The sequence below is a fragment of the Belonocnema kinseyi genome, chromosome 9 (assembly GCF_010883055.1).
Source record: "Belonocnema kinseyi isolate 2016_QV_RU_SX_M_011 chromosome 9, B_treatae_v1, whole genome shotgun sequence".
NCBI classification, from domain to species: domain Eukaryota; kingdom Metazoa; phylum Arthropoda; class Insecta; order Hymenoptera; family Cynipidae; genus Belonocnema; species Belonocnema kinseyi.
The window spans coordinates 88534209-88559752 of record NC_046665.1 but is presented as its reverse complement, the minus strand read 5'-3'; the positions used below and the strand labels follow the sequence as shown (position 1 = coordinate 88559752).

The 25544-nt window shown below is 23.1% G+C and overlaps 2 protein-coding genes across 3 annotated transcripts in view; one reads left to right on the top strand and one right to left on the bottom strand.

Annotated features, from left to right (window-relative positions):
* Positions 1-21411, top strand: part of LOC117179621 (phosphoacetylglucosamine mutase) — a 38813-nt gene extending 17402 nt beyond the window's left edge. The window contains exons 5-7 of the mRNA XM_033371617.1: positions 11310-11467; positions 16324-16632; positions 21121-21411. Coding sequence (XP_033227508.1) covers positions 11310-11467; positions 16324-16632; positions 21121-21268 — 615 coding nt within the window. The 3' untranslated portion in view covers positions 21269-21411. The remainder of the gene's footprint in view (positions 1-11309; positions 11468-16323; positions 16633-21120) is intronic.
* LOC117179620 (WD and tetratricopeptide repeats protein 1) overlaps positions 4832-25544 on the bottom strand; it is a 67187-nt gene continuing 46474 nt past the window's right edge. The window contains exons 12-13 of one of the 2 annotated variants that reach the window (XR_004467940.1): positions 5021-5348; positions 4832-4903 (exon numbers count right to left, since the gene is read on the bottom strand). The gene's annotated coding sequence lies outside the window, so the exon portion shown is untranslated. The remainder of the gene's footprint in view (positions 4904-5020; positions 5349-25544) is intronic. The other variant, XM_033371615.1, reaches the window with a different exon arrangement.

The window sequence follows — 25544 nt, the reverse complement described above, 5'->3', positions numbered from 1 at the left end:
TATATGAAATAATGTAAATTTTACAAAAAATTATTATTTTAACAATATATTTTGTTAATCAGTTTTTTCTGATCGTCGCTTCTTACCAATTTTTTAAAGTTGGTTGAATTTTAATCAATCATAACTAATTTTTTCGGGGAAAAGATTCATTACAACTCTGCTATTGACACTTTTAATAATTCAAGAACCTTTAAATATAGTGATTTATTTACAAAAATGTGCTCATCAAAGCATTTTTTAAAATTATTTTACCCAAAGAAAAATTTACATTCAAAATTGGAAATAGCAGAGTTGTACAGAATATTTTCCCAAAAAATTGCAGAAAAAATGGTTAAAATAAATGATTTTTTGTAAGTTGAAAAAGTTTTCATTTAAAATAATGTTTTTTATTTGAAATTACATCATTAGTGATATTATTCTCATTCTCAAAATCATAGAGAAATTTTTGTCTTCAAACATCTGCCTTTTCGGTGCGAAAACTACCTTAAGTTCTATAATTACTGGACTGAACAAAAAATTTGATTTAAATTGTATTTGTTTATTTTTAGTAAAATGAAAATTGTTAGTTGCATATTTTTAAATATTATTTTTCCTTTTGCAATTCAAGTATAGTTAAAAACTGAATGTCATTTCGCAAGAAAAGCTTTTCAAAATGAGTTAAACATTTTTTTAAATGTTTAAATAGTATACTTGTAGAATTTTGTGCGGGAAAATGAGGCAATGCTGATTGGCTGTGAAACCGGAAGCATCTCAAGGTCCCAAAGTGGTTTAAACAAGATTTCCCATACTTTTTTTGATTATTTTTTTTCTTAAATCAGCTATATTTTTAGAATTGTATGCAGTATTTAAAAAATATTTTGCCTAAAATTCATGCAACTTTGCTATTAATTTTATAATTTATGGCATAGTTTCTGTATACATTTTTTAAAAATTATTTATTAAACAGTGAAAAAGGATAAAAGAAAAATATTTAAAGGTAGAAAAAACTTAAAGTTATTGTATTTTCCTTGTTTTTTGGGAAGTACATATATAGTGGCAAAAAACACATCATTTCGTGTTGAATAGGCATTTAAAAGGTTAAAAAAATTTTTTAAATATAAAAAATATTAAAAGGGATTACATTGCATTAAATATCATTACACTAGATTACAACAGTAGTTAACTCGTCATAATTAACCAAAAGGCTCGAATTCTGCGACTTTCTATTTTTTCTACTTTTTTGAAATAATGCGACTTTTTGATTATATTTGCGACTAATCCACTTTTTTCCACTTTCTCTAAATGATTTGCTTTCTAACGAGTGACGTCAATTTTTTCTTATCAGAACTGTTTAAAAAAAAATTACCCATTTTTTCTTATTTTTTTCGCTTAAATCGGAACTGAAGATTCATCATTTAAAAAAAAATAGTAGTTTCGAGTTGAAAATTCAACTATTGTACTGGTAGATCGTCTTTTTGACTTCAAAAATCAGCCATTTTGTTTGAAATTTATTTATGTTGTTGAAAATTGATCTTTTTTGGTAAAAATTTTCTTGTTGGAAAATTCATCTTTTTATGAAAACTTTATAAAATAAATAAATATATTTATATAATATAAAAATTAAAATAAATATAAATAAGCGTTTTTGTTGTAAATTCATATTACTGGATTGAAAATTCGTTTTGCTTTGTTTAAAAATTAATTTGCTTATCTGATAATTGAACTATTCCATTTTTGGCAGAAAATTCATCTCTCTTGGTTGAAAATGAGCCTTTTTTGTTAGAAATTTAATTACTTTGTTTAAAATGGAACTATTAGGATAAAAACTCATCTTTTTTGGTCGAAAAATCAACAGTGTTGTTAAAAATTCGATGTTTTGGATGGGAAATTCATTTTTATGGTAGAAAAGTCATCCCTCTTGGTTGAAAACGAGCTTTTTTGTTGAAAATTTTATTATTTTGTTTAAAATGGAACTATTTTGTTAAAAACTCATGTTTATGGTGGAAAAATCAACTATTTGGTTAAAATTGCAACTTTTTTGTGGTTGAGGTTTAACCTCTTTTATTTGAAAATAAGACTATTTCGTTGAAAATTCAATTCTTCTTTTGTCAAGGATTCAACTGTTATTTTAAACATTCATCTTTTTGTATCATTTGTATCATCATTCTTTTTTAGTGAAAATTCATCTAAGTAATTGTCGTTTTGCTTGAAAATTGTATTTTTACATTCATTTATTTGGTTAAAAGTTCATCTTTTTGGGTTGAAAACGATCTATTTTTTAAAAATTCAACTTTTCACGCTGATAATTAAACTGTATTATAAAAAAATCCACCCTTTTCGTTGAAGGTTCATCACTTTGGTTAAAAATACAAATATTATGTTGAAAATTCTTTTTTATTTTGGTTAAAAATTCATCTTTTTAAGTACAAATATAACTGTTCGATTGTTGGTTGAAAATGTATCGTTCTTATTTAAAAGTTTTTCTTTTTTTTGTAGAAAATTTGTCTTTTTTTTCAAATTCTTCCTGCTTGTTTAAACATTTAATTATTTTGTTAAAAATTCATCTTTTTTAGTAGAAAATTAATTTTGATGGTTTAAAATTCGTCTTTTTGGTTTTAAAATTAATCTCTTTCAGTAGAAATTTAATTTATGTTTTGTTGTTAAAAATTCAAGTTTTAGACTTCAAAATTCAAATATTTGTTTGAAAAGGCAAGTTTAAAAAAAATTAAAGTTTAATCTTTTTTTATTGATAATTGTACCGTTTGATTCAAAATTTTGTTTTTGTAGATTGAAAATTTATCACTTCAGATTGAAACTTAATTTTTTCTGTTAAAAACTAATCTTTTCGGGTTTAAAAGTTAACTGTTTTCTAAAAAAATGTACTTTTAAGCTTGGAAATTCAACTATTTGATTAATAATGAAATTTTTTGAGGTTGATGTTTAACGTATTTTATTTGGAAATTCGGCTATTTGGATTGGAAAATTTTATTTTATCGTGAAAAAGTCATCCTATTATTTTATTGAAAATTCATCTAAGAAATTTTCTTTTTGCTTGAAAATGTATTTTTTTAGCATTAAACTATTTGGTTAAAATTTCATCTTTCCTGGTTGAAAAATATATATTTGTTAAAAAATCAACTTTTCAGGCTGAAAATTAAATTGTATTATAAAAAAATCCGTCTTTTTCGTTGAAGGTTCATCACTTTGGTTTAAAATTCAACTATTTTGTTGCACTTTTTTTTTCTTGGTTTAAAATTAATCTTTGTAACTGAGAATGTAATTTTTCAATTTTTGGTTAGAAATTTCTCATTTTTATTTAAAAATTAGTCCTTTTTTGTATATACGTAATCTTCTTGGTTGAAAATTCATCATACTTTTTTAAAAATGTATTTATTTTATTGTAAATTCGTCTTTCTTAGTAGAAAGTGTTTTGTTGAGAATTCCTCTTTGTAGCTTAAAAATTCAACTATTTTGTTGAAAATTTATTCATTTTGTTACAAATTTAACTTTTCGGCTTGAATATTCAGCTATTTGGTTGAAAATGCACCTTTTTTTAAGTTTAATTTTTTTACTGATAATTCGACCATTTGGTTTAAAATTTGTTTTGTATGGTTAAAAATCCATCTTTCTGGATTAAAACTAAACTTTTCTGTTGAAAATTAATCTTTTTGGGCTTAAAAGTCAATTGTTTAAAAACTGGTTAAAAATGAAAATATTTTGTGATTGAGATTTAATTTCTTTTATTTGAAAATTCGACTATTTAGTTGAAAATTAAATTATTTCGTTGAAAAATCATATTTTTTTGTCAAAGATTCAACTGTTATTTTCAGCATTCATCTTTTTGGATAGAAAATTTGTTCTTATCGATTAAAAATTGTTCTTTTATGGTGAAATGTCATCCTTTTTATTGAAAATAATCACTTTTTAATAAATAAATAAATTTTTCTTATTAATTCATCTTTTTGGTTTAAATTGATCTTTTTTGTTTAAATTGATCTTTTTTGATAAAAATTAAATTATTTTGTTCAAAAATCATATTTTTTGGTCAAAGATTCAACTGTCATTTTCAGCATTCATCTTTTTGGATAGAAAATTTGTTCTAATCTATTGACATTTTTTCTTTCGTGGTGAAAAAGTAATTATTTTTGATTGGAAATTGATTTTTCTTTTTTGAAATTTAAATTTTTTGTTGAAAATTCAAATTCTTCTAAGAAATTCTCTTTTTGTTTGAAAATGTATTTCTTTTAAACATTCAACTATTTGGATAAAATTTTATCTGTGCTGCTTGAAAAATATCTATTTGTTAAAAATTCGACTTTTCAGGCTGAAAATTCCACACAGCGTTGTTTGTATTTTATATTTTTTATAAACAGTTAAAAATTTTAAAAATATATAAAATAAATGTAAAATAAAAAAATAATAATTGAAACGAATAATCAGTTATTTTCTTAAACTATCGACGCCGGCAGTCTAGACTCTCCCTTGAAATATGTCTTTTTTTTAAACTGATCAAACAAATGATCGTTACCAGTATTTTTTTTATCGGTACCGGATTTGTTTGCACATCCTTTGTTCAAAAGTCATCCTTTTAGGTCGAAAATTCGACTTTTTGGATTGAAAATTCAACTATTTTTGTATTTTTTTTCTAATAGAAAGTAAATCGATTATCATTAAAAATATTAATATTTAAACTAAGTGCTAAAATACTTGTCATAAAGTTTTTAAAATTAATCATACACATACAATTTGAAACTTTTATTCTGAAATTATTGAAATTTCCACACGCATAATTAAAAAATTCGAAGTTTAAGATTATTCTAGATACATATACATCCAAACTTAAATTTTAAAGGACTTCAATTCATAAGATCAAACATATATCAATTCCATATGTGCTGAACCACCATAACGCCAGGCCTGAGTGCTAGAAAAATAACATAATTTAAAAAAAATTTTATTAAAAAACAAACTGCAAACTTTTAAACCATAAAATCGAAAATTTGGATTTTATAGATACAAGCGGAATTATCGTAAAACTTACATTCTGGAAATCGCGCTGCAAACATGTTTATGAACTGCTTCTGCAATTTTTAATTGATCTGCTTGCGAATTACAAATTTTTTTCACCAATTTTCTCGATAATGAAAAAATGTTGTAATCGTTTCGACACTTTTTGGATTTTTCAATATATTCTCTGTTATTAAATTTTAAGTACTCCTTGTCATAATAAGCTTGTAATGCGTTCGACTCGTCATACAATTTTTGGTTGGTGCAAACTGATTTGTACTGTTTTGAAGTAAAAATATGACCTATAGGTTCCCGTACTTTTATGGATCCAGCGGGTTGACCAAGAATTTTCCCAGAATAACCTGTTTATTATAAAATTAAGGAATCAGTGATAAAATCGTTACCTCTCTGTTAAAATATCTCAAACGCCAAAAAACTGCCCGAAATCAGAATAAAAAAGTTTTAAAATGTAACGAATTATATACCAAGTTTTTTTTTCTCGATTTGGGGCATCAGGAGCATACAAAAAAAGAAAATTTTTAATAGTTAAAGCATTCAAAATTGTAGTATTAATTAGAAAATGTTGCGATACACTTAGCCATTTCCTGGGTTTCTTTTTTCTAACGAGTGAATTCAATTTTTTCTTATCATAACTGTTTTTAAAGAAATTACCCGTTTTTTCGATTAAATTGAAACTCAAAATTCATCATTAAAAAAAATCATATTTTCGAGTTGAACATTCAACTATTGTACCGACAATCGTCTTTTTGGCTTCAAAATTCAGCTTTTTTCTTAAAAATTTATTTATTTTGTTGAAAATTTGTCTTTTTTCGTAGACATTTTCTTGGTGGAAAATTTATCTTTTTTATGGAAAACTTTATACAATAAATATATTATTTATATTACATATAAATTTAAATAAATATAAATAAGCGTTTGTGTTATAAATTCATATTTCTGGATTGAAAATTCAACTGTTTTGTACAAAATTAAACTATTTTTTTGAAAATTCGTTTTTCTTTGTTGAAAAATTAATTTTGTTATCTGATAATTGAAATATTCTATTTTCAGATGGAAATTCGTTTTCTATAAATTGAAAATTCATCTTATGGTAGAAAAGTCATCTCCCTGTGAAAAATGAACTTTTTTGTTTGAAAATTTAATTATTTTGTTTAAAATGCAACTGTTCTTTAAAAAGTCATCTTTTTATTACAAATTTTCAATAATTATGGTTGAAAATTGAATAACTGAAAATTGAAGTATTTGCTTACAATTTTGTCGTTTTCAGTAGAAAATTAATATTTTTTGGTGGAATACAATGCGTTTTCTATTTCAAATTGAAACTTTTTTTGTTGGAAAGTCAGCTACTATGTTTAAAGTTTAACGACTTTTAAAAAAATAATTTCTTTTTTTTGTTGAAAATTCCACTGCTTTGTAGATAATTCGTTTTTTGGGCTTCAACATTCAACAATTTCGTAAAAAACTAAACTATTTGGTACAAAATTCACTTTCTTGATTTAAAATTGATCTTTTTATTTATTCTCGGTAAAATTAATATTTTTGGATAGAAGATTTAACTGTTTTGTAAAAAATTAAACTATTTTGTTGAAAATTTTGTTTCTCTTTTTTTTCAAATTTAATTTTGTTGTCTGATAATTTGACTATTCCATCTTCGTTTCGAAATTTATTCTTTAAAAATTGACGAATCAACTTTTTTGAAGAAAATTCATGTATTTTATTGAAAATTCACCTTTTTCGTTTAATTTAACTGGTTAAAATTGATCTTTTCGTGGAACATTGATCTCTTATGGTAGAAAAGTTATTTTTCTTGGTTGAAAATGAACTTCTTTTTTTTTGGCAATTTAATTGTTTTGTTGAAAATGTAACTATTTGATTGAAAAGTTACATTTTTCGTTGAAAATTTATCATTTTAGTTAAAAATTGACCTCTTTAGTTCGGGAACAACATTCAACTGTTTTACCGTTAGATCATTATTTTGTTTCAAAATTCAGCAATTTTGATGAAAATGTATGTATTTTGTTCATAATTTGTTCATTTTCAGCAGAAAATTAAGTTTCTTGGTAAAAAATTAAACTTTTTTGTTGAAAATCCGAATATTTGGTTATAAATAAACTTTTTTCTGGAAAATATATATTTTTGTGTTGAAAATGTAACTTCTTTGTAAACAATTAAAGTTTTTCGTTAAAAATTCGTATTTTTTTCTTTTAGTTAATTTGGATAAAATTCACTTTTATGGTAAAAAAAGTCATCTATCTTGATTGGAAATGAACTTTTTTGTCGAAAATTCAACTGTCTTTTAAATAATTCTTCTATTTGGCTCAAAGGTTCAACGGGTTTTTGTTCAACTTTAATCTTTTTTGTTTAAAAATTCGATCATTTGGTTGAAAATGAATCTCTGTAGGTTGATAATTCAATGACATTGATAGAGTAATTTTTTTTTAAATTCAACTAGTAGTTTTGGATTAAAAATTCATCTTTTATGTTAAATAAATATATATTTCTTGGTTGAAAGTGAAATTTTTTATGAGTATTTAACTGACTGAAAAATTTCCTTTTTGTATTGGAAATTCATCCCTTTTTTTAGAAAATATTTTTTGGTAGAAAATTCAACTATTTCGTTGAAAGTACAATATATTTCGATTTAAAATTTCTTAGGAATTTGATAGCTTTTCATATTAAATTCTATATGATATCTACATTAATTTTATTTAAAAGAAAAATGTAAAATATGTCTATTTGGATTCGACAAATAAAGCAGATGAAAGAAATGAAAAAATTATACATTATTTAGCATTAATTTAAAAATTATTTTTTGTATACTCACAAATAATGAATAAGGACAGCAGAAGAATAGAAAAATTCATTTTTTGCTATTTCCTTTTTGATTAAAAATGAGAACTACTTCGTAGGCAGATCGAAATAATTTTTTCCTAAGAACTGTTTATTTTACAAATGTTAATATACCTGCTTGAGGTAATCTATCAGAAGAAGAATAACCAACGATAAAAAATTTACGCCTTACTTTCTGATTAAATTACTTGACAATAAAAAAGCTATTTTTTCTTGTAAGAATTCATGACGGACTTCATATAAATATTATGCACATGGTTCTAGCAATAAACATAAAAAATTCAGTAAGCTTGTAAATTTAGACATAAGCTCCAGATAAGATAAGAGAAAGTGTGCTAAAGTAGGTGTTGAAATTTCGAATTTCTTAATGTTTTATGCAACTAATTTATAATAAATTATTGATAATAGAAATTTACGCTGCAGGTAGATTCAGCTATTCATTAAACAAATTATGCTCAAAAACTATCCGAAAATTTACGGAAGAAATCGAAAAATTATTCCTCTTATATAAAAAGTTTTGTTTTAATTTGCAGTAAAGATAATTTGATTAATAATTATGCCCTCACTCACAAGCCAATGATGGAAAATTTTTTTCGCGCTGAATATTAGCGTCTTGGCTGGAATTAGGCTGTAAATTAAATCGTTGCTTAAGTTTATAAAAAGTAAATATAAGTAATCTTAGTAATCAAGGTAGCCGAAAAATTTTTTTAAATTCCCTGACTTGTTCCAGATTTTGACCATTAATATTTAAAAACAAAAATGTTAATCTTGTAACAGTTTTAACATAAAAACTTTCATAAACGGAATAAAACCGTATTTCGGATGAAAATTTGTTTAATGTATTTCTTTATTTCAGCCAAAAAAGGTTATTTTTCTACCATAAAAGATGAATTTTCATTTTAGAAAGAAGAATTTTCAACAAAACAGTTGAATTGTCGACCAAAAATATGAATTTAGAACAAAATAGTTAAATTTCTAACAAAATAATTAAAATTTTAAAAAATAGATAAACTTTTAACCAAATTGTAGGATTTTCAAGAAAACAATTAAATTTTTTAGAATACAGGTGCTATACAAAAAATGAAATTTGGATCAAACAGGACGAATTTTCTGTCCAAATAGATGAATATTCAACGTAATAGTTGAATTTTCGAAAAAAGGGTTTTTTTTAACAAAAAATTAAATCATAACATAATAGTTGACTTTTTAACCATTTAGTTGACTCCAAAAAATAAAAAGATTTATTTTAAACCAAATAATTAATCTTTACAATAAAAAAGATAAATTTTTAATCAAAAATTGAACAAATTTTTAACGACAAAAAAGAATTTTTTACATAATAGCTTAATTTTCAATCGAGGTGATGAATTTTGAACTAAAATGATGAATAAAAAAAATACATTGTGAATTAAATTTAAACTTAGTTAAAAAAGAAAAAAAGACTTTTTATAATAACAGGGAGTCGTAAAAATGAGTTTAAAATTCCCTGATTTTTATCTGACCTTTAATATTGAAAAATCCAGATTATAATATCGTAAAATTTCTAATAAGAATATTAAAAATATAAAATTTATTTATTTATGTTAAACAAAAAAGTTTACTTTTCTACCATAAAAGATGATTTTTCAACCAAACAGTTGAATTTTTAAACAAAAAGAGAACTTTTTCACAAAATAGTTAAACTTTTACCTACGGAGATGAATTTTTTACCAAATAGTCAAATTTTTAAACATAGAAGATAAAACTTTAACCAAAAACAATAGAATTTTCAGCACCAGCAAAAATAAAATTTAACCAAACAGTTGCATCTACAACCAAATATTTGAATTTTCAACTTACAAATAAGAATGTTCAACCAGATGGTCGAATTTTTAATCAAGAAAGATTAAACTTCACCAAAAAACAGTTGTATTTGGAACTAAACAGTTAAATTTTCAAACCAAAAAGATGATTTTTTTTCAGAAAAAAGTTGAATTCACAACCCGAAAAGTTAAATTTTGAACGAAAAGATAAGTTCTTATTTCATTGAAAAATCGAATTTTCAAACAAAAAATTTAATTTTCAACCAAGAAGATGTATTTTTAACAAAGTAGTTGAATTTTCAGCCTACAAAAGTGAAATATGAAAAAAAAATTTAATTGTTGATATTTCCTCCAAGCAGTATAAAACGCCTATGAAAAGAAATTAATTTTACAAACTAAAAAGATGAGTTTTCAACAAAAAAAGTTAATTTAAAACGAAGAGTTTTTTATTTTATAAATAATTGTTAAATTTTTAAGCCAAAAAGAGGAATTTTCTACAAAGCAGTTGAATTGTTAGTCCGTAAAGATGAATTTTTTTAAGGAACCTTTATTATTTGATATCAAAAGCCAAAAATATTTTTATTTGAAATAGAAAACAGTTGAATTCAATCAAAGAAGGCGAATTTTTCGCAAAGAAGATGATTTCGACGAAATAGATTAAATTTTGAACCAAAGAGTTGAATTTTCTACCAAATGGTCAAATCTTCCAACCAAAAAGATTAAAATTCAACCAAAAACAATTGAATTCTCATGCCAAAAAGATGACTTTTTTAGAATACAGTTGAAATATGGCCAAACATAACTTTCCTACTGTAAAAGGTGAATTTTCTGCCAAAAGACGAATTTTCAGCTAGTCGAATTAATAAAAAAAACAAAAATTCTTGACAAAATAGTCCAATTTTCGACAGAAAAAGACGATTTCACCGAATTAGTTGAATTTTCAATCTAACAAAATTCATTTTCAGCCAAATGGTCGAATTTTCAAAAAAAAAAAGATTAAAATTCATCCAAGAATGTTGAATTTTCCACCCAAAAGATGGATTTTTCACCAGAATGATTAATTTTCTACCAAAAAGATGAATTTTCAACAAAATACATAAATTTTCAACACAATTGTTTAATTTTGAAGAGAAAATGGCGAATTATTTACAATACAGTTGAATTTTTAACCCAAAAATATAATTTTTCAACAAAAAATTCAATTTTGTGCTAAATAGCTCAACTTTCTTCCAAATAGTTAAGTTTTTGTAAAAATAGTTTCATTTTTAACCATATATGTGAAATTCCAAAACAAAATGATGAAATTTTCTGCAAAAAAATTCAGTTTTCAAACCGAAAATATGAATTTTTAACAAAAAGGTTCAGCTTTTAACCAAGTAGTTGAATTTTTGCCCAAAAAAGATGATTTATTGACGAAATAATTTCATTTGTAACCAAATTAATTAATTTTTAACAATATAATAGAATTTTAAACCAAACTAGAACAATTCTGAACCAAAAAAGGGGAAGTTTCTTAAAAACGGAGGAGAAAAAAGAATTCTTAGAAAAAAAAGAGAAGGAAAAGAGGGGAATAGAGAAATGACTGTGAAGTATGAAATATGAAGGTGCTTTTGAAATTTATAAAGTTATTATATAGTATTATTTTTCTAGAAAGTGCCTGTGGCTTGTGTGTCAACTGGAGTTAAACACCTACATCACAAGGCTCTAGAATTTGATATCGGTATTTATTTTGAGGCCAATGGTCATGGGACCATTATATTTAAAGATTCTGCAATGAAAGTCATCCGAGATGCTGCCAAGGATAAAAAGTCAGTTTTACCCATTTTTATTTTATAACTTTTGTAGTTTTAAGATGTTTACCTGCCCGGATAAAACCGGAAAACTTTTTCCACCCGAGAATGACCGGGAATTTGATTCAGTAACTGGGATTTTTCATTCGATTATACTAAAATTAATATTAAAAATGTTTGATATTTTTTTATTACTCTCAGTCTTTTCATATTTTTAAGTGAAAGAGAGAAAAATTTACGTTTTACAAGAAACATATAAGCTGGTTTATCCGCGCTTGAAAAAAACGTATAAAAAGTTTCTTGCTTGCAGAGTTTTTAAATTTTCTTGAGTTTCATTTTTTTTTATATTCCTGGAGGTAAAAAGTCTCCCTTTCTCGCGGATTTTAATTCATCAGTTTCTAATATTTGAATTGATAGCAAAATCAGAATCTAAAAAATTCACTGTATTTCTAATTTTAATTCCTGAGTCCTGTAGATTTGTTTTCTTGTGTATTTATACTTAAAAAAACAGCCTAAATGAGCTCGGAAAAATTTTAAATCACAATTTATAAATATAATTTTATTAAATACCAAAGTCAGGATTTAAAAAATTCGTTGTATGTATTTCCGATTTTGATTTCTGGGTCTTGGCGATTTCTTTCCTAGTGTATTTATGTCGCTGCAAAGTTTTCAAGTACCCGCGAAATTCTTGTCTTATTTACACAGATGTTAAGTTTTTTTTTAAAAAAAATGTGAATAAATAGAAATTATCTCTTGGAGAACTAACGATTCAAAAATTTAAACTTGAACAAATTTAAAAATTGCAAACAAATTTTTTAAATATTTTTTTCGAGCCGAGATAACCAACAATTAATTAAAATTTTGGTTTATAGCATAAAAAATTCTTACAAAATAATAATTTTCTTCGACCTCTTAGCATCGATATTTCTTAAAATTATTATCATATAATGAAGAAAAATATTTTCTTTTAAAGATTTAATAGCTATTCTATTTTTTTTAACTAAAAAATTTAATTTTTTATTCCAATCCGTAGTCTAGCCTGGTAAAATTGTGCGTTAGTGTGAAAGGAACCCTACCTAAAATTGTATCAGTTTCGGCTGCGGATTGTGATGAAAATTTAATTTTTAGTTTTAAAAAAATAAACTCGTGATATGAGACATTTCTTTTTTAAAAAAATATTTTTTTCATTGAATCATAGTAATTTAAAGAAAAATTAATACCAAAAGATTGAGAAAAAATATTAGTGTGCTGAAAATTTTAATACTACTGCCATTGAATTTTGATTTTGAAAAGACAATTTTTCAAAAGAATTATAATTTTTGAGTTATATCTGGATTAAAAAAAGAAAAATGATACAGTATAACTTTGTCTTGCAACAGTAAATTTTTCGAAGCAATTAAAGCAATTCTGAATTTGATAAGATAATTTTCAAAAAAGGATTTATTTATCATTTTATTTATTATTAATTATTATTTATTTATTTAAAAAAGCTATTATCAAAAATAATTATAATTATTTCTTGAAAGAGTACATTGTTAAGAAAAATGATCATTCTAACTTGGAACAGTAATAAATTTCCTAAAAGAATTACAATTTAAACTTGGAACATGGAAATTTCGAAAATATTCAAAATTCCGAGTTAGAATAAGGAAATTGAAAAAAACTACGTTTACTAGACCGGCAAAATTAAACATTGATAGGCAGAAAACTGGGAATTAATAATTATCCGTCTGGTAGACATTCTGAGAAGGAGATACCGGAAATTGTCAATTTTACTTTCTGTTCATCATTTTTGTAATTAAAGCTCATTACCTGAGTATTATTTTTTCAAAGCAGTAGAATCTCATTTTTTGTCACTTTTTACAACTTTTTTAAATTGTTAAATTATTAAAATATTTATAAATATGATTTTTTCATTAATCTTTTAAAATTATTCTGATAAAATTTTTATATTGCATTTTTTCACGGACAAGTTGAAATTTTTAATTTTAATATATTTTCGGAAAAAAAATTTATTTTATGTACATGTTATTAATTATTTTTGTAATGTTTACCAATTATATTTAACATTCAAAGTATGAACGTGGTTTTTTAAAAACACTTGATTTTTTTGCTTCAAAGAAATTTTTGCTTCGAAAGGTTAAATTCAAGTTTTCATTATTTTAATCATTTTGGTCAATTTATAAAAGTGATTTCCACTTGTATGTATTTCGGAATTAAAATAGTTGTTTGAAAATGTATGTACTTTGTGAAAAATTTGCCTTGTTTGTAGAAAATTAATCTTTCTGGTATAAAATTCAACTATTCCAGTTAAATATTCATCATTTTAGTTAATAACTCAACAGTTTGTTTGAAAATTAATTCCTTTAACTGAACATTTTAATGTCTATTTTTGGTTCAAAATTGATATTTTCTTTTTAAAAATTCAACAATTTGGATGAAAATATGTTTTTTTTTTAAATTGAAAATTCAACTATTTCGTTGAAAATTCGCATATATTTATAATTTTAGTTAAAAAATTCATCTTTCAGGTTTGAAATGAAATAACTTGGTTGAAAATTAAACTCTTTTGTTGATAACTAATTCTTTTCAATGAAGATTCACTTTAATAAAAAATTCTTTGCTTGAAAAATGAGCTAATTGATTGAAAACTTGTTTTTTCTTTGCATGAATGAAAAGTAATTTTTTGTCGGAAATTGCACTGTTTTGTTTAAAATTTGTTTCTTTTTCTGTGGAATTCCAGTTGAATATTGCATAATTTTAGTTAGAAATTAATGTCTTTGGTTGAAAATTCATCTTTTTTGTCAAAAATTCAACCATTCCAGTTCAAGATTTAGAATTTCAGTTGAAAATTCTTCTGTTTGGTTGAAAATTAATTTATTTAAATCGAAATTTTAATGTCTATTTTTGGTTAAGAATTGATATTTTCTTGTTCAAAATTCAACAACTTGGATGAAATTTTTTTTTATTAAAAATGGAACTATTTCGTTGGAAATTTGCATATTATATTCAAAATCGATTTTTTTGCGTAGAAAATTATATATTTCTTTGCAAGCTAATCTTCTTGTTTGAAGATTCTTATTTTCAGTTAAAAATTTAAGTATAACAGTTAAATATTTATCATTTTAGCTAAAAAAATTCATCTTTTAGGTTCGAAATAAAATCACTTGGTTGAAAATTAAGCTCTTTTGTTGAAAATTAATTCTTTTCATTAACCATTATTCAAGGTGAATATTCTATAATATTAGGTAAAAATTAATCTCTTTGGTTGAACATTAATTTTTTTACCACAAATTTAACTATTCAATTTTTGGTGGAAAAATGAACTTTTTTAGATGAATATTTATATTTCTGGTAGACATTAATTTTTTTGGTTAAAAATTCATCTTTTTTGTCAAAAATTCAAGCATCCCAGTTAAAGATTTAGAGTTTCAGTTCAAGATTCTTCTGTTTGGTTGGAAATTAATTCATTTAAATCAAAATTTTAAAATCTGTTTTTGATTAAAAATTGACATTTTCTTGATCAAAATTAAACAATTAGGATGAAATTTTTTTTATATTGAAAATGTAACTATTTCGTTGAAAATTCGCATATTATATTAAAAATCGATTTTCTTTTGTAGAAAATTATATTTTTCTTTGCAAGCTAACCTTCTTATTTGAAAATTCTTCTTTTAAGTTAAAAGTTCAAGTATTTCAGTTAAATATTTATCATTTTAGTTAAAAAATTCAACTTTTAGGTTTGCAATAGAATTACTTGGTTGAAAATTAAACTCTTTTGTTGAAAATCAATTCTTTTCAATGAAGATTCACTTTAATAAAAAATTCTTTGGTTGAAAAATGAGCTATTTGGCTGAAAACATGTTTTATCATTGCATAAAATTTTTTTTTTACGAAAATTTAACTATTTTGTTTGAAATTTGTTTCTTTTTTGGTTGAAATTTATTTTGTTTTTAAACTAGAATAGTAATTGTTATTCTAGTTGAATATACCATAATTTTAGTTAAAAATTCATCTCTTTAGTTAAACATTAATGTTTGAACTAAAAATTTAATTATTTAATTTTTGGTGGAAAAATGAACTTTTTAGATGAATATTCATATTTTTGGTAGAAATTAATCTTTTCGCTTGAAAAACATTTTTTTTTTATCAAAAATGCAACCATTCCAGTTAAAGTTTTAGAATTTTAGTTGAAACTTCTTCTGTTTGGTTGAAAATTAATTTTTTGAACGTAAAATTTAATTATTTATGTTTTTATTGACAATTTATATTTCTTAGTAAAAATTAATTTTTTTGTTTAAACTTCAACTATTTTAGTTAAAGATGCATTATTTTAATTGAAAACTCATCTTTTTGGTTTGAATTCAACTATTCCAGTTGCATATTCATAATTTAAGTTGATAATTCATGAGTTAGATTGAAAATTGATCTATTTTCTTGAAAATCCTTTTTTTTTAAATTAATGATTTCAACTAAAAATTTAACTTCCATTTTTTGTTGGAAATTGATATTTTTGATTGGAAAATGTAAGTATTTGTTTCAAAATCCTTTTATTTTGCAATTTTTTGATATTGTTAAAGGATGTTATTTAGAATGGACGTTATGAATTTAAATAAATTTTAGCGTTTAGCGGCAATTACGAATATGTTACTTTTTAATCGACCGGGAATTAAAAACGATTATTAAAGAAAATTATATTTTTAAACATTTTAATAAAAAAAATAATAATAAAAAAGTGAAGGCAGCAAGAATCGAAGACGCAACTTTTCGGTTATAAAGCCGAAGCGTTACTGAAAATTGCCCTTCTGCCCTTGTGAGTCTTATTTAAAAAGTTTGCTTTGAGATAAGAAAAAGCTATTTTTTTAAAATTATAGTACGACTGAGAGTCAAAGAAAAGCTGCTGCAAAAATGACTGATGTTATTGATGTGATCAATCAGACTGTCGGAGACGCTCTTAGTGATATGTTATTGGTAGAAACGATTCTCCATGCAAAAGGGTGGAACCTGAGTGATTGGGAAGAAAGTTATAATGATCTGCCGAATAGACAATTGAAAGTTAAGGTACAAGACAGAAATGCTATTGAAACAGCGGATGCAGAAAGACTTTGTGTTAAGCCAAAAGGTTTGCAAGAGCAAATTGATGACCTGGTGAAGCAATATTCAAGAGGACGTTCCTTTGTCAGGTATTCTGATTTGATATATTTTTTCTTAACAGAGGGATAATATTTATTTTCATATTTAAAAAAGCGGAAATAATTTTTTCACGCAATTTTTAATTTTAAATATAAAATTAATTTGAAAACAAAGTTCTTATTTCATAAAACATATCATCTAAAATAATAGAAGAGGACATTTTTTATAATTGATGAAAATTTAAATCTTAACTTCAGTATTAATTTTTTTTTCAATAAATAATCAAACCTTTGCCTTTTTGTAATATAACGTAACAAAAAATGGTTTGATTATTATTAAATTATTCTCGAAACAGTAAACTTTTTTAATATGTCATTTATTTAAATATGCCATTTTTAGCACTTGTTTTTAATACAAAATTTGCTTTTTTCTTGAGTTTTCAACAATTCAAAATTCTTTTTTCTTAAAATAACCTATTTCATGTGAAAATAGTTAGAATAACCTTAAATTGTTCAAAAATGGTAAATCTTCTTTGAAATATAAATTGAAACCCGCTAGCTTAAATTACAATTGTACAAAAAATTAAATCGTCTTTTTTTAATCAAATTATTTTTTTTTACTAAAAATACCGTTTTTTGATCGAAGACGCCAAAGTAATCTAAAATTGTTAGAAAGTTGTGAATTTTAGTTTAATTTTCATTGAAATCTAATTTTTTAAATTAAATATACAAATTTTCGACGAAAAACATTAATGTAAATTAAAATTATTCAAAGATTCTAAATCTTGTTCAAATTATGATTTTTTAATCAAATGTCTATTTCGAACAAATAACACAAACAGAATCCGAAAATTTCCAAGCTGTAAATTCTATTATTTTAACTGGCAATCGATGTATTTAAATCGAATTATTTTTGTTTAAAAATAGCAATTTCACGTGAAACACATAAACATAACCTAGATTTGTTGAAATATTGTAAATATTCTTTAAAATCTAATGATTTTTTAATTAAAAATACTAATAATTTTTTTTAACAAACACAATATACGGTAAAATTGTTTAGAATTGTAAATAATCTTCGAAATTTAATGATTTTTGTTCAAAATAACCGATTTCATGTGAAAATTGTTCACATAACCTTAAATTGTTCAAAAATTGTAAATCTCTTTGAAATCTAAATTCAAAATCGCTAGCTTAACTCACAATTGTATAAAAATTAAATCTTGCTTTTTTTTAAAATCGAATTATTTTTTTTACTAAAAATACCGTTTTTTTTTTTTTTTATTAAAGACGCCAAAATAATCTAAAATTTTTGGATAGGTGTGAATCTTCCTTGAAATCAAAATTTTAAAATTAAATATACAAATTTCCGACGAAAAATACTAATATACATTAAAATTATTCAATGATTCTAAATCTTGTTTAAATGATAATCATTTTTTAATCAAATGTTTATTTCCAACGAAAATCACTAGCAGAATCCGAAATCTTTCAACCTTGTAAATTCTATTATTTTAACTGAAAATCGTTGCATTTAAATCAAATTATTTTTATTTAAAAATCAAAATTTAAGACGAAACACGCCAACATAACCTACATTTTTTCAAAGATTGTAAATATTCTTTGAAATCTAATAGTTTTTTGTATAAAATATCAATAATTTTAAAAAAGCTAAGTCTAATGTCACATGAAATTGTTTACAATCGTAATTCTTATTCAAAATTTAATTATTTTTGTTTAAAATAACGAATTTCATGTGAAAATCATTAACATAACCTCAAATTGTTGACAAATTGTAAATCTTCTTTGAAATCTAAATCAAAAACCGCTAGCTTAAATTACAATTGTCCAAAAAAATGTTTTTTTTTTAATCTAATGACTTTTGACTAAAAGTGTCGAGATCTAGATGAAAAAAGTGAACCTAGCCTAAAATTGTTAAAAAGTTGTGAATCTTTTTCAAAATATGATTTTTTTTAAATTGAAAATACCAATTTCCGACAAAAAACACTAACATAAGCCAAAATAGTGTTAACAAAATTCTGGATCCTGTTCAGATTTTAAAAATTTCCGAGGTAAAACTTGAAATGTTTAAAAAATTATGAATCTTATTTTAAATCTAATGATTTTTTAATAAAATTTGCTATTTTCTATGAAAAATATTAACAGATTCTGAAATTGCTCAAAATCTTAAATTCTGGTATTTTAAATAAAAATCGTTCGATTTAAATGTAATAATTTTTGTTTAAAAATTAAAATTTCAGGTTTAAACACCAAATTAAGCTACATATGTTGAAGATTATAAATATTCTTTGAAATCGAATAATTTTGTATTAAAAATACTAATAATTTTTAATAAAATAACATAACATAAAATTGTTTATAATTACAAATCTTCAAAATCTAAACAATTTTTGTTTGAAATAACCAGTTTTATTTGAAAAAGGTTAATATAACCTGAAACTGTTCTAGAATTGTGAATCTTCTTTGAAATAAATATTGAACAACGCTAGCTCTACCTAAATTATAAAAAAAAAACTTTTTAACTTCTTGAAATTTAATAATTTTGTACACCTTTTACTAAAAATTCCGGCATCTTCTGTAAAACACGAACTTAAATAAAAATTGTTAAAAAATTAAGAACCTTAAAAATCTAATAATTTTGGTTTAAAAATTTCAATTTCAGGTAAGAAAACTAATAAAACCGAAAAGCGTAAATAGTTGAAAAATGTTTCATCTTCAAAATCTAGTAATTTTTTATTAAAAATATCACTAATAGCACTACAATAGAGAATATGTAATGTTTTCGACAATTTATTAGATAATTTGGAATTTTTAATGCAATGTATTTCATAAAAGTATTAAAAACCACCATTTTTTCTTTAGAAAATTTGGCAAGGAAACAGTTTTTATATGCTTTAAATCGTTCTCAAAATCAAGAATGTTTCCTCTTCTAAAAACTTATTTGTTAAAAATTAAATTGTGATGCCTATAAGTATGATTAAAAATTTCTTTCAAAGATTAGTTATTTCAACCTTACTATATAATTATTACTTTAAATGTAAATTGAAAACAACAATTTTCAGTGCTCTCAAACTCAACTTAAAAATAGTTTGCAATATCAAAAATAACATTATTTAAAAATGCATAATAAAAATGTTTTAATTTCTCTTGAAATTTTTTGGAATCTTGTAAAATAACTTTAAAACTTTTAAATTCTTTAAAACTTTTCGAATGCTTTCACATCCCGTGAAACTGTTGAGATCCTTAAAAATTCCCGGAAAAAATCAAATTTAATTTTTCCCCTAAAGTTCTCTAGATATTCTTTGGATAAAAATTACATTATAATAGTTTGACAACATTTTGAAAAGAACTCTCTTGAAATTCTGTGGAATCTTAAAAAATAAGTTAAAATCTTTAAAATCCTTTAAAGTATTTTTTATGTCTTTTATATTCCTTGAAATTGTTGAATTATGTAAAAATCCCTTGATATAACATTTATTTTATTAAAAGATTGTTTTAATTTTTACATTTTCAAATAAAAATATAATTTTTTGTTTTATTTTGGCCTTAAAAAAAGATGAGGTTTTTCCATTTAACAAAAAAGTAAGATAAACAAGTTTTGTTTAAATGTTGATAAATCTATATATTAATTAAATGTTATATTGAATGCATGTATTTAAATACAAATTATTCAAAATCTACAAAAAACTAAACTTAAATTTATCAACTGTTAAAAGATGGTTTTGGTAATTTTTGAAAATTGTTTAAATTCTAGAAATTATTGAATTTGTGGCCAGGCGGAAAATTTCATTACTGAAATTAAATTATAAAACTTGTAATTCTTGTTTAAATTTTGGTCTCATCGAAACATTTCATGGATTTAGTTTTTAAATAAATAAATAAATATATTCTAGTGAAAATTTTGATTCGACTGCTTAATTTTTTGAGAAACAATGGTTTCTGCTAGGTACTGTTTGAAAATTTGGAAAATATTGTAAACTGGTTAATTTTTATTGAATATAATAATTTTTCGAATTAGAATTGTGACATTAAATTGTAATTTTTGTTTTATTTTGTTGAATATATTTTGAGGTGTGTACACTTCATTAAAACAATTCATTAGTATTAAAAATCTTTACTGGAATTTAAACTAAAGAATCTTTAATATGGACAGACCATATTTTATTATACTTAATTTAAAGAAATTTTAAGTTTTTTACATTCAGCAAAACAATATTTTAGCTTTCAAGTTGTATTTAAATCCTAAATAGTTTAGTTTAAAATTAGTCAAATTCGAAAAAGTTAAATTAATTATAATAATTTCGTAACTTAAAAAAAAACTTTCACTCCTCGCGTTAGCATATTTTATTTTTTTTGTAGATGCAAAATGAACAATTGTTTTTTTTTTCAAATATCGTATATTGAAAGAGAAAAGAGGAATTTGAAAAAAGGGGAAAATCGGGAGACAGACTGTGAGTTTTGTTAATATTGAATATGAAGAAGAACGTGATAAATAAATAAAAAATGTTTTGTTGATAGGCCATCAGGAACAGAAGATATAGTCAGAGTATACGCTGAATGTGAAAATGCTGCCGATGTTGAAAAACTGGCTGCTGAAGTTGCTGTTGCGGTCTACAATTTAGCTAATGGAATTGGCCCTAAGCCTGTTGTGCCCTCAAAAATGTGATTTTCGATCAGTAATTGAAGAAAATTATGTTAATGCATTTAATAGTATATGACTGTTAGATATAAAATATTAACGCTTAACTATTTGTAAAAGAGACTTTTTTAGTATTTTTGATACATGAATAATTTGCAGGGTGTACGGTTTTTACATAAAGTTATTTAATATAAAGATCTGGACTTTTTATTATATATCAACCCACAGGGTAGTCGGGAACACCTAGAAATCGGGCCAAAATCAGGAAATTTTATTGGTCCAGGAAAATCACGGAATTTGAAAAAAAAAAATATGGAAAAAGTTAAGGAATTTCTATAAGAGGCGCTTTAGAGAAGTGTCTTGAATCAACAATTTTTTATTTTAATTTTTTTATTTTGTTCATGAAATGTTAGATGGTAAAAATGTTGCAAGATTAAGATTCTGGTATGTTTCTATTTTTAGCATTTTTTTCCTCCAGCCGATTATATGTTAAGTTAAAAATTCTATTATTTGGTCGAAAATTCAATTTTTAATTTTAATTTTTTGGTAACAAATTAATCTTCTTGGTTGAAATTTTTCTTTTTGGTTAAAAAAATCGACTCTTTTTTTGATAGAAATTTAATCGTTTGATTGAAAATTCAAGTATTTTGTAAAAAGTTATATTTTTGGTAGAAAATTCAACGTAAATATATTTGGTTCAAATATCTGATATTATTTTTGTTTGGTTGAAAATTGGACTATCTCGTTGAAAATTCGTTTATTTTTCTAAGTTGAAAATTATAATTTTTACGGAAAGTTAAAGTTTTCCATTTTTGGTTGAAAATTTGTCATTTTTTGTGGTTACGATTCATCTCTTTTTGCAAAAATTCCATCTTTTCTGTGGAAAATTCATCTTAGTAGATTAAAAAATAAACTATTTGGTTAAAAATTCAACTTGTTTGTTGAAAATTTAACTATTTTTTTTAAATGAGTTTTTTTTGTTATTTAAATGTCAACTATTCACATTATAATTTTAATTTTTGGGTTGAAAATACAACTGATTTTCGTTGAAGGTTAATTTTTAAAAATTAAAAACTCGATTATTGGTATTAAACTTCAACTATCTAGTTAAAAATTCAACTATTTTTTTGAAAATTCGTGTTTTTTTTTCTTTTGTTTGAAATATCAACTCTTTTGTTAAAAATAGAACTATTTGATTGAAAATGCGTGTTTTGTTTTGTTGATAAAATATCAACCTCGAGAGTTAAAAATTCAACTGCCATGTAAAGAAAAGGACTTTTTTTGTTTGAAAATTTAATTTTAATTTAATTTTTGTAGAAAATGCAACTGTTTATGGTTGAAGTTTAATCTTTTTGATTAAAAAATCGAGAATTTGGTTGAAAATTCGTTTTTTTAGGTTGTAAATTTAACAATTTGGTTAAAAAATCGACTATTTTGTTAAAAATTCAATATTATTTTGGTTGAAAATTAATCTTCTTTGGTTGGGAATTTAACTATTTTGTTAAAAGTTCGTGTTTTTTTATTGAACACAACCGTTCTTAATTTAGAGTAAAAGTAAATATATTTGGTTCAAATATCTGATATTATTTTTTGTTTGGTTGAAAATTGGACTATTTGGTTGAAAATTCGTTTTTTTTTCTTAGTTGAAAATCATAATTTTGACTGAAAATTTAAGTTTTTCATTTTTCGTTAAAAATTTAAAAAAAAATTTTTTATTTAAGGTTTATTTCTTTTGGCAGAAATTCTCTCTTTTTTATTGAGAATTCATCTTTGTAAGTTGAAAAATAAACCTCTCGGGTTTAAAATTCCAACAGCCTTGCAAAAAATGGGTCCTTTTTACTTAAAAATTTAACTCTTTAATTTTGTTAAAAATTCGTGTTTTTTTTAATATCAACTATTACATTTTTCGTGAAGAATACATCTTTTTATTCAAAAATTAACTTCTTGCAATGAAAATTGAACTGCCTTGTAAAAAATTGGTCTTTTTGATTGAAAATAATACAATTTATGGTTGAAGTTTAATCTATTTGATAAAAAAATTCGAAAATTTGGTTCAAATTTCGTCTTTTCCAGTTGAAAATTTAACAATTTTAACAAAACAACGATTATGTCAAATATTAATTGTTTAATTGAAAATTTAAGCATTTTGTAGAAAGACATTCTTTTGGTCCAAAATCCAACTATTTTGTTGAAAATTATTTTTTTTTTAAATATCAACTATTACATTTTTCTTTAAGAATTCATCTTTTTATTGAAAAATGAACTTCTCAAAATGAAAATTCAACTGCCTGTAAAAAATTTAACTTTTGGGTTGAAAATACAACTGTTTATGCCTGAAGTTTTTTTTTTATGCAAAATTCGAGGATTTATTGGAAAATTTCAATACTTGGCTAAACATTCCAATATTTTGTAAAAAATGGAACTATTTGATTGAAAATGAGAGCTTTCTTGTTGGTAAAATATCATTTTCTCGAGTTAAAAATTCAACTGTCTTGTAAAGAAATGGACTTTTTTTTGAAAATTTAACTTTTTCGTTGAAAATGCTACTGTTTATGGTTGAAGTTTAATCTTTTTGATGCAAAATTCGAAAACTCGTCTTTTTATGTTGAAAATTGAAAAATTTGATTAAAAAATCAATGATTATGTTAAAAAATTAATTGTTTTATTTAAAATTCAAGTATTTTCTAAAAATGCATCTTTTTGGTCGAAAATTCAAAAAATTTTTGAAATTTCATGGTTTTTTTTAAAATATCAACTATTTCATTTTTCTTGGGGATTTTACCTTTTTATTGAAAACTCGACTTCTCGAGTTGAAAATACAACTGCCTTGTACAAAATTTAACTTTTGGGTTGAAAATGCAACGGTTTATGTTTGAAGGTTAATTTTTTCATTACAAATTCGAGTATTTGCTTGAAAATTTAACTATTTTTATTGAAAATGCGTGTTATTTTGTTGATAACATTTGTTGGTTGGAAGATTTAACTTTTTGGTTGAAAATTCAATTTTTTATGGTTGAAGTTTAATCTTTTTGATTAAAAATTCCAGCATTTTGTTGAAAATACGTCTTTTTATGTTGAAAATTTGGATAAAAAAATCAACGATTATCTTAAAAAATTAATTATCGTATTGAACAATCAAGTATTTTGTAAAAGGCATCTTTTTCCTCGGAAATTGAACTATTTTGTTGAAAATTTGTCTATTTGGACAGAAAATTTTTCTGTCTGGATTGAAAAGTCATCTTCTGAAAATTAATGTTCTTAAATAAACTATTCCGTGTTTATTAATTTCATTATTATTAATTATTAATTAAAATATTTAGCTATGAATTTCGAAAAAATTTATTTTAATTTTTTTATTATTTCATAACTGAATATGGCATAATTATTTCAATAAGATTATTATTTTTATATTTTATATGTGAAATTTTTCATAAAAATTCTTATTTTATATTCAAATTGGAAAGAAAATTCGTCCTTCTGGATTGAAAATTCATCTTCTTAAAATTAATGTTCTTAAATAAACAATTTATTGTTTATTATTTTTATTATTATCAATTATTTATCAAAATAATTATGAAATTTGTAAAAAAAAACAATTTTATCATTATTCTATATCTGAATATGGAATAATTATTTTAATATTATTTTCACATTTTATACAGGACATTTTTCATTAAAATTCTTATTTTATATTATAATTTCAATTATAATTAACATTAGTATCATTTGTTGGTTACAGTTTAATCTGTTTTGTTTGAAAATTCAATCAAGTGGTTGAAAATTCATCTTTTTAGTTTTGAAAATTGAACAATTTGGTAAAAAATTCAAATATCTTGTTGAAAATTCAATTATTTTATTGAAAATTCCAATATTTTTTTAAAGTCATCTTTTTTTTGTCTGAAGTGCAACTGTTTTGTTGACTATTTGTCTATTTGGACAGAAAATTCGTCCTTCTGGATTGAAAATTCATCTTATGGAAATTAATGTTCTTAAATAAACTATTTCGTGTTTATTGTTTTTATTATTATTAATTACTAATGAAAATATTTAGCTATGAATTTTCGAAAAATGTATTTTTTTATTATGCCATAACTGAATATGGTATAATTATTTTAATAATATTATTATTTTTATATTTTATATATGAAATTTTTCATTGAAATTCTTATTTTATATTCAAATTAGAAATAAAATTCCTCCTTCTGGATTGAAAATTCATCTTCTTAAAATTAATGTTCTTAAATAGACTATTTATTGTTTATTATTATTATTATCAATTATTTATCAAAAATTTGTAAAAAAA